This window comes from Pseudophryne corroboree, chromosome 4 (assembly GCF_028390025.1).
Source record: "Pseudophryne corroboree isolate aPseCor3 chromosome 4, aPseCor3.hap2, whole genome shotgun sequence".
In the NCBI taxonomy this organism is placed as follows: domain Eukaryota; kingdom Metazoa; phylum Chordata; class Amphibia; order Anura; family Myobatrachidae; genus Pseudophryne; species Pseudophryne corroboree.
Window position 1 is genome coordinate 225,451,455 of NC_086447.1, and position 10,706 is coordinate 225,462,160.

Consider the following 10,706-nt stretch of genomic DNA (forward strand, 5'->3'; position numbering starts at 1 on the left):
TGCATCCAGTCTCCTCTGGGCACAGGATCTAACTGAGGTCTGGAGGAGGGGCATAGAGGGAGGAGCCAGTTCTCACCCATCTAAAGTCTTAGAGTGCCCATGTCTCCTGCGGAGCCCGTCTATACCCCATGGTCCTTACGGAGTCCCCAGCATCCTCTAGGACGTAAGAGAAATTATTTTTTATTTAAAACTAGCTGAATACCCGTGCTTCGCTATGGAATGTAAAGAATAATGGCAATCTTTTCAGGCCGCACCTCTGGGCTTCCCCGGATTGATGCTATCAAAATGCTGGAGCTGAGGAGAATAATCTGTCTCCTTCCCTGCACTGTCCCGCCTCTGATGCTGCCCTGTTCAGTGCTGTAAAAGCTGGGACAGGCCAAGCTCCGCCCGCTGTATGTTAAATATGTTAGGTTTGCAGGGTGACTCTGTGGCAAAGGGCCCTAGGTCTCCTTGCTTAGCTTCGAAACTAAAGTATGCCTCTGCCCCCACCCATGTGTGCCTGTGCCCCTACCTGTGTGTGCATCTGCCCTTACCCGTAGATGCCTCTGCTCTTACCCGTATGCCTATGTCCCTACCTGTGTGTGCCTCAGCCCCTACCCGTGTGTGCCTCTATCCTTACCTGCGGGTGCCTCTGCCCAGGGCCGGTGCTAGGGTGTTCAGCGCCTCCTGCAAACTATAAATTTGCGCCCTCCCGTACTTTACAAAGGGACAGCGCACATAGGTGGTCATTCCGAGTTGTTCGCTCGCAAGCTGCTTTTAGCAGCTTTGCACACGCTAAGCCGCCGCCTACTGGGAGTGAATCTTAGCATAGTAAAATTGCGAACTAAAGATTAGCAGAATTGCGAATAGACACTTCTTAGCAGTTTCTGAGTAGCTCCAGACTTACTCGGCATCTGCGATCAGTTCAGTCAGTTTCGTTCCTGGTTTGACGTCACAAACACTCCCAGCGTTCGCCCAGACACTCCCCCGTTTCTTCAGACACTCCCGCGTTTTTCCCAGAAACGGCAGCGTTTTTTCACACACACCCATAAAACGGCCAGTTTCCGCCCAGAAACACCCACTTCCTGTCAATCACATTACGATCACCAGAACGAAGAAAAAACCTTGTAATGCCGTGAGTAAAATGACTAACTGCATAGCAAATTTACTTGGCGCAGTCGCAGTGCGAACATTGCGCATGCGCAATTAGCGGAAAATCGCTGCGATGCGAAGAAAATTACCGAGCGAACAACTCGGAATGAGGGCCATAATGCTTATACACACAATGCTCCCTGTAGTAGTGGGACTTACAAAAGTAACGGTATCCGTTCACATGGTCGACCATGTTATGGTCGACAGTCATTAGGTCGACCACTATTGGTCGACATTGACATGGTCGACGTGGACACATGGTCGACACATGAAAAGGTCAACATGAGTTTTTTAACTTTTTTTTCTTTTGGGGAACTTTTCCATACTTTACGATCTACGTGGACTACGATTGGAACGGTAATCTGTGCCGAGCGAAGCGGCAGTGGAGCGAAGGCACCATGCCCGAAGCATGCGAGGGGACGCGGTGCACTAATTGGGGTTCCCAGTCACTTTACGCAAAAAACGACACCAAAAAAAGTTAAAAAACTCATGTCGACCTTTTCATGTGTCGACCTTTCATGTGTCAAGCATGTGTCCATGTCAATGTCGACCAATAGTGGTCGACCTAATGACTGTCGACCATAACATGGTCGACCATTCATACCGGAACCCACTTAACGCCCCCTGCAGTAGTGATGCTTACACACGTAACGCCCCCTGTACCAGTGACGCTTATACAAGACGCAGTGACACTTACACACGTAACATCCCCTGAAGCAGCGACGCTTACACACGTTATGCCCCCTGCAGCAGTGATGCTTACACACGTAAATCACCCTGTAGCATTGACGCTTACACACGTAACGCCCCCTGTACCAGTGACACTTATACAAGACGCAGTGATGCTTCCACGCCTAACGGCCCCTGCAGCAGTGACGCTTACACACGTAACGCACCCGGTAGCATTGATGCTTACACATGTAACGCACCCTATAGCAGTGACGCTTGCACATGTAACGCCCCCCCTGTACCAGTGACGCTTGCTCACGTAATGCACCCAGTAGCAGTGACGCTTACACACATAACGCACCCTGTAACAATGACGCTTGCACATGTAACGCCCCCTGTACCAGTGACGCTTGCTCACGTAATGCACCCCGTAGCAGTGACGCTTACACACATAACGCACCCTGTAGCAATAACGCTTGCACATGTAACGCCCCCCCTGTACCAGTGACGCTTGCTCACGTAATGCCCCCTGTACCAGTGACGCTTACACACGAACGCCCAATGTACCAGTGACGCTTGCACACGTAATGCCCCCTGTACTAGTGACGCTTACACACGAACGCCCAATGTACCAGTGACGCTTGCTCACGTAATGCCCCCTGTACCAGTGACGCTTACACACGAACGCCCAATGTACCAGTGACGCTTGCACACGTAATGCCCCCTGTACTAGTGACGCTTATACACGACGCAACGCCCCCTGAAGCAATAACGCTTACACACATTATGCTGCACAGTCACACCAGTCACATTATGCTGCACAGTCACACAGTCACACCAGTCAGGGGAGGCAGGGGAGGCAGTGCCTCCCCTGTCATAATGACTACAATAATAAAAAGAAGATATTTATAACACAGTCTGTTATAAATATCTTTTTTTTAATTTTAATAATCCCCCCCCCCCCCCCCCTGTGGCTGCGTGTGAGGCAGCGGGAGAGGTGCCTCCCGCTGCTAACACTAAAAGTCCGGGCAGCGGGGGGCGGGAAGGGGGCGGGGCGCAGCAATGGGCTGTGAAATCCCATTGAAAATGAATGGGGAAGCGGCACCTATACTGGTGCCGCAATGACAGGGGCGTGCGATTAATGCACGCCCCTGTCAGTGCCCCAGATGTGATTGGCCCAGCGGATCCAGTGCTGGATCCGCTGTCCAATCATCCCCTTCCCGGCTGCAGCAGGCGCCGTGGGCTGTGTGGGCGCCCGCTGCAGCCAGCGCCGCTACTATGGGAGAGACGTCATGAGTCATGACGTCTATCCCATAGTACAGCAGAGACGAGCCGGCGGCGGACGGACGGAGGACAGCGCTGCAGGAGCGGTAAGTATGTTTGTGTGTTTTTTATTTTTTTTATGTGTTTGTGTTGGGGGCAGCAACAGGGGCACAACAACAAGGGGCACAGCAACAGGGACACCGCAACTGGGGGGGCACAACAACAAGGGGCACAGCAACTGGGGGGCACAACAACAAGGGGCACAGCAACTGGGGGGCACAACAACAAGGGGCACAGCAACGGGCACAGCAACAGGGCACAGCAACTGGGGGGCACAACAACAAGGGGCACAGCAACAGGGGCACAGCAACAGTGGAACAGCAACTGGGGGGCACAGCAACTGGGGGGGGGGCACAACAACAAGGGGCACAGCAACTGGGGGGCACAGCAACAGGGGCACAACTATAAGGGGCACAGCAAAAGGGGCACAACTATAAGGGGCACAGCAACTGGGGGCACAGCAACAGGGGGCACAATAACAAGGGGCACAGTAACTGTGGGCACAACTACAAAGGGCACAACTACAAGGGACACAGCAACTGGGGGGCAAAACTACAAGGGGCACAGCAACTGGGGGGCTCAACTACAAGGGGCACAGCAACAGGGGCACAGCAACTGGGGGGCACAGCAACAAGGGGCACAACAAGGGGCACAACAACAAGGGCACAGCAACTGGGGGGCACAACAACAAGGGGCACAGCAACAGGGGCACAGCTATAAGGGGCACAGCAACTGGGAGGCACAACTACAAGGGGCACAGCAACTGGGAGGCACAACTACAAGGGGCACAGCAACTGGGGGCACAACTACAAGGGGCACAGCAACTGGGGGCACAACTACAAGGGGTACAGCAACTGGGGGGCACAACTACAAGGGGTACAGCAACTGGGGGCTCAACTACAAGGGGCACAGCAACTGGGGGGCACAACTACAAGGGCCACAGCAACTGGGGGCACAATTACAGGGGTCACAGCTACTGGGGGCAAAGCTACAGGGGGCACAGCAACTGGGGGCACAGCTATTGGGGGCAAAGCTACAAGGGGCACAGCGACTGGGGTCACAACTACTGGGGGCACAGCTACAGGGGCCACAGCGACTGGGGGCAAAGCTATAAGGGGCACTGCTACAAGGGGCACAGCTACAACGGGCACAGCTACAGGGGTCACAACTACTGGGGGCACAGCCACAAGGGGCAAAGCTACAGGGGGCACAGCTACAAGGGGCACGGTGACTGGGGGCACAACTACAGGGGTCACAACTACTCGGGGCACTGCTACTGGGGGCAAAGCTACTAGGGGTACAGCTACTAGGCTCACATCTATTGGGGGAGCCTGCTCCATCATCCCAGCTAGCAGCATCACTCTCCCCTGTCTGTGCTAACGTCCTCCCGCGTCAGCGAGTGTATAATATTCATTAATTTCTCTCTCTCCTCCTGTGGATTACTTTGTTTGTAAGTATAATTTTCATTTTTACAGGTACCGGCCCTATTGGATTCTACTGGACAAGTGGACGTGACCAACGTGGGATGTAGGTAAGTAATCTCTCTCTCATTTTTACAGGAACCACCTATTGGATTCTACTGGACAAGTGGACGTGACCGGCGTGGGATGTAGGTAAGTATGTGTGAGTGTGTAAGTGTGTTTTAATAAATTTTTACTTTCACGGTGTGTGTGTTGTGTTTTTATTTGCGTATTTTTTGTTGTTGTAGAACTACAGGTACCAGCGGGCCCGTTATTTCCCCGCATGCTGGCACTTGAGGTTCTCCAAGTACCAGCAAGCGGGGGAGGCTTGCTGGGCCTTGTAGTTCCACAACAAAAAACAATATTCTTTTTTATACACACTTATGGTTATCAGCCCGGCACCCACCGCCCAGGGGTGCTGGGGACAGCCTCGGGCTTCACCCCTGGCCCTTGGGTGCCTGGAGGAGGGGACCTCTTGATTTAAGGGGTCCCCACTCCTCCAGGGAACCCCGGCCAGGGGTGACTAGTTGGGGGGTAATGCCACGGCCGCAGGGACCTACATAAATGTGTCCCCCGGCTGTGGCATTATGTCCCTGGCTAGTGGAGCCCGGTGCTGGTTTTAAAAATACGGGGGACCCCTACATCTTTTGTCCCCCGTATTTTTGGAACCAGGACCGGTCTAAGAGCCCGGTGCTGGTTGTCTAAATACGGGGAACCCCTGTCCAATTTTTTCCCAGTATTTAAACAACCAGGACCGGCTCAAAGAGCCCAAGGCTGGTTATACTTAGGAGGGGGGACCTCACGCATTTTTTTTTTTTTACATTTTTTAACCCATTCAGACCCTTCTCCATTAAGTTAATGGAAGCCCTGGACAACAAAATTGCATTCATGTCCTCCTCCCACTCCCTTCCCAAACACTAATTTTTATTTTTTTTCTATAAAAATGTACAATATATCACAAGTATGATGAGCAGGCAGGCAGCGGGCATTGGCGGCATCGGACTGAGGTGCAAATTAGTGGCGGAGGGCTGGGTCAGTTGATGGTGGGCGAGTTTGTAAGCCATTGGCGGTGGCAGCAGGCATCGGCTCAGTGGCAGTAGAGGGCATTGCCTTGGCGGCGGTAGGGGTCATCGGCAGGATTCGGCGGACATTATGGCTGTAGTGCCTCACCAGCCTCTGACCTCACCGCACGCCACTGAGTCACACATACACATATACATACACACACATGTACATACTGGGGGTCATTCCGAGTTGATCGCATGTAGCAACTTTTTGCTGCCCGTGCGATCAACTCAACGCTGCCTATGGGGGAGGGCTTTTTGTAATAGCAAGGCTGCTAACGCTTGTGCAGCCCTGCTATGCAAAAACATTTTGTGTAGAACTAGAACAGGGTAATAGAAGTTACCCTGTGCGATCGATCCAGCGATGCAGGTCCCAGAAATTGACGTCAGACATCCGCCCTCCAAACGCCTGGACACGCCTGCGTTCGCTGAACCACTCCCAGAAAACGCCCTGGAACGCCTTCCTCCTGTCAATCTTCTTGCGGTCGCCGCTGCAACAACTTTCTTTGTTCGTGGCGTCGCTGCACGGCGACGACTGTCGCCAGGCAACGACGCACCTGTGCAATGCAGCCGCAGCGCATGCGCAGTTCCGACCTGATCGCATAGCTGCAAAGAATGAAGCGTGCGATGGGATCGGAATGACCCCCACTGTACATACATACAGTCACACACACACACACTCTCTCTCTCTTTCCAGCCACTTATACCCCTTTTACACTCGCACTGCCAAGTCACTCTCGGGATGCTTCCCGGGACTGACCCCTTTCACACTGCACTAAGACCTGGGATCGACCCGGGACAGCCCCATTCACACTGATCCCGGGATATTCCTGCAAATGCATATGTATGTCATTAGAAATGGCCTTTTCTGGCTCACATAGATGAGGTCACACTAGTCAACAAAAGGGAGGGGTGAAGAAGAATCAACACAACATGTTTGGCGAATTATTATTTTTTTATTTTTATAGGGTTTGCTGTGTATCTCTGAGTGTTTTGCGCTGTGTGTACTTTGTACCCCCAGCGCGTTTGTGCACAAAGTCCGTACGCAAACGGTGTACAAAGTACGTAGGTTGCGTACAGAGTATAGCGGCCGCAGCGGCTTTCTCTTACGCTTCCTGGACGCTCCCCAGGGCTCTGAAAGGTGACATCATCTTTTCAGAGCCCAAGAAAGCTCCAATCCGAGGCCTTTTAACAGTCCCGGGATAGTGAATCCCGGGACGGGCCCTTTCACACTACACAGCTTCCCGGGACGGTCCCAGGACCAACCCTGGACGAGACCTGGGTTGAAATCCCGGGATGCTCATCCCGGGAAATTGACCCTGTACCCTTTCACACTGAGAAAAATCCCGGGATGATGCGCGTTCACGTGCAAAATCCCGGGATTTTCATGCGAGTGTAAAAGGGGTATTACTTGAAAAAGTCTGGAAACTCGTCCTCCTATGATGCAGGCTCCGCCCCTTCTTCCTATGAAGCCCCGCCCCCTTTTCAGTCCGCCCAGCACACTGTGACTGGCTGGACTGTGAGTATGTGACAAGGGAGGAGGGGAGGGGGAGAGGAGGCTTCATGATGCTGACGCCGCTGCCTGTCATAGAGTGTGACAGGCGCAGCTGCCGGCATCAGCAGGACAGGGAACTCAGCACAGGGATGCAGAGCAGGTAGAGCGTCTCTCCCCCCTGGCGCCTACCTGCACTGTATCCCTTTGCTGAGCGGTATGCGCCGGGCCTGCCTCTGCCCCTACCCATGTGTGCCTCTATCCTTACCTGTGGGTGCCTCTGCCCCGACCTGCGGTGCCTCTGCCCCTAACCATGTGTGCCTCTGTGTAAAGTGCTCCAGGCATTCCAGAGTTATGCCCGATAACTATGGATTTTTACATGTCACGCCCTTCCCACCCTCACCCCTAGGGGTGCTGGGGGCGTCTTACCCCCACGGTATTTGTTTCCAGTTTTGAGGTATATGTGTACTAAGTTTGGTTTAAAAATTGCTCCAAACATTCCAGAGTTATGCTGGAACATACACTTAGATCCATTTATATATAAAGAGAGAGAGAGAGAGTGAGAGAGAAACACAAGTAAATGATGCACTCACCAGAACTCCGGATCCTGCGAGCCCTCCGAGGAAAAATACTTCACGGGAGATGTGATCAGTGCTGCTGGCTACCTTTCCACCAGGGAAAAACAGTAGGATATTTGCCAGGACACACAGTATAGCTAAGGGGATTAAGGTCATGCCCAGGCATTTCGCACAGCCCCCGGAGCACATGATTGAAGAAACTTTTTCCCAATGAAAGATCTTTAGCCCTCAGTAACCAGGTCAGTGCTGGGTGAGTTGGTCCAGTGTAATTATGTAAGCCACTAAAGCTAGCCCTTACTATGGCCTGTGGTTTTATGGTGATGTGATCATTGATGTCACCTAGCTAATGTGAAGAGCAATAATTTGTCATGACAACTAATAACCCTGCTAATATTCTACTGAAGCACACAGAAGACTCCCATCACATTTCCTTATTCAGAGAGGGTATTGTAATATCTCATCAATACCTAGATGCAGGGACGGACTGGGGTCTTAATACTGCCCTGTCATGTGCGTGCACGCGCGCGCCGAGTATGGGGGCGCGCGGGCACTAAAGTCGGGGGCGTGCCTCTAGTCAGGGGGCGTGGACTCGCGGCACGCCTCCGTTTCCATGGAGATGGGCGGGGGCGCGTGGACCAGCACACGGGGGCGTGCCACGAGTCATGGGGCGTGGACTCGTGGCACGCCTCCATTTCTATGGAGACGGGAGGGGAGGCGTGGGAGCGGCCAGTGCAGAGAGCCGGAGGCTGTGCTGCGCGTGTCTTTCCTAGCTCTCTGCCTGACAGGCCTGTCCCACAAGCTCATCGGCCCTTTTGGCATTTGCCAAAGTGCCAGATGGGCAGTCCGGACCTGATGAGCTTGCAGAAACAATACTAATGTTGTCTTCTAGACTAGAAAACAACATTAGTAATGTTTCTGTAAGCTCATCAGTTTTGCACTGTGTTATGGATTAGAGGCAAAACTTTATTCTTTACTTGTTTTAGTTTACAATGTTATAGTTATGTAACGTAGACTTTCGGCTATATTAAAATTATTGTCACCTTGCAGGTTTGCTATATAAAAGAAACACTGTTAGATTATGTTGCTCTTTGATCTTTGCTATTACATTTCAATACAGTACATTACACTTTAGTTTTAAATAGGCTGTTGTGGGAACAATGGAATACTCCATGTATACCAATCATATAGACAAGTTTAATACAGCTGACGGGATTATTGTAATATTTATTTGATTCTCATGCACTTGCTTATCTGAGTTCTGTTTCAATATATCACTACTCAGACCAGCAATTCTGTCAGGTTCCATGGTAATTGTATTGGCTGCTATGCTATACCATACCCTCTCTGACATTTTACACACAAAAATCGGTACAAATTAGAAAAGGGGCGTGTCCATGGGTAAAGGGGGCGTGGTCACGCCCATTTTCCTATACTTTCAATGGAAGTTTGGAGAGCCAAAAATAGGTACAGACCATAAAAAAAAAGTACTGTACCTATTAAAAAGGTACAGTTGGAGGGTATGCTATACTCGTAATCATCTCCTAAATAATAGCCCACATCTGTGACTGTGCCTGTGTGCCTAGCGCTGGGCGGAGTCACAGATCTGGCCAATTATATAGGAGATGGGTAAATGAACAACCAGTCCAGGATTTACTTTCTCTGGTGTCCCAGCATGGCTGCAGGCACGGAGGTCTGAGGCACAGCGCTCTCCCTGGCCGGCGGTCTGCCCGATGCACAGCTCTCCAGGTGCATCCCCTTTCTGTGCACCATGCTGCATGGGGGACTGCTGAGCTGCGTGACCCAGGGATCAGGAACCAGCGCCAGCCCGCTCACCCCACTCACCCCGCCGCACAGCTCAACCGCAGCAGCCGGGCACCGTACTCCACCCTGTACGGGGACAGCACCACCACCATCATGTTTTCCGCTCCTCAGTCCTACACCCTGAGCAGGTTTAGGGCGGAGCAGCTGCTCTCGTCCCTCTTCCACCCATGGTGCACCCGCCCCTCCACCACCCGCAGGCAACCCCTCACCTACCCCCCCCCACACACCCACAGCACCCCCACACCTGCCCCTCCACCACCCGCAGCACCTCCACACCCGCTCCCCCATCCACCACACCTGCCCCTCCCCCACCTGCAGCACTTCCCCATGACACCTCTGGACCCCCTACCCCACCCGCGGCACCCCTGCAACATGCCCTTTCCCCACCTGCATCGCCTTCGGAACCCCTCCCCCATCTGCAACAGCCCCGCACCTGCCCCTCCCCCACCCGCAGCACCCCCTCCCCTCCACCACCCGCAGCGCCTCCGAACCCTCGCCCCTCCCCCACCCGCAGCACCTCCTGACCCCCTCCCAAATACAAATATTGAACCCCAGAAAGGCGTGCAGAGATTATGGGGTCGTATCCCCTTGCAACGGTGTGAAGAGCACCCGTAGAGCGCGATGAAGCACGTAGTGGTACTATAAAAGATAAAGGGGTATATTAACTAAGGTCCCGATTTTGACCGAGATGGTGTTTTTTCTTCAAAGTGTCATCTCGGGAATTTACTAAACTCAGGGCATTCATATTTTTGTTGAAGTCCAAGTGTAAAAATACGAATGAATACACCATCGGTCAGTGGCGTAACTAGAAATTTTTCTCCCCCAAGCCAAAAAATCCTTCGGCGCCCCCCCCCCCCCATACCCCCCATAGTTGGCACTAGTAAAGGGACAAATACGCCGCCAAAAAGGGTGTGTGGCTTCGTTGAAATGGGCGTGGCTTCACGTAAAGGGGCGTGGTATTGCAGGAAAAGACTACCTTATACCCCAGTATTGCAACCCGCACGCCCAGACGTTAGCCACCACAGGAAAGAAAAATAATCCTGATTCATGCCCCTTACATTATTTGTCATTTTTCCTCCTTATAGTAATGCCCAGTATACATTATGCCACATACTGCAATGGCCCTTAGACATTATTCCACACACAATAATGCACATGACACAATATG

At 52.5% G+C, this 10,706-nt stretch overlaps 1 protein-coding gene across 1 annotated transcript in view; it reads right to left on the bottom strand.

Annotated features, from left to right (window-relative positions):
* LOC134909251 (transmembrane 4 L6 family member 4-like) overlaps window positions 1-8,263 on the bottom strand; it is a 119,047-nt gene extending 110,784 nt beyond the window's left edge. Inside the window, exon 1 of the mRNA XM_063915946.1 lies at window positions 7,733-8,263. Within this exon, the coding sequence (XP_063772016.1) occupies window positions 7,733-7,906 (174 nt within the window). The 5' untranslated portion in view covers window positions 7,907-8,263. The remainder of the gene's footprint in view (window positions 1-7,732) is intronic.
* Window positions 8,264-10,706: the final 2,443 nt, after the last annotated feature.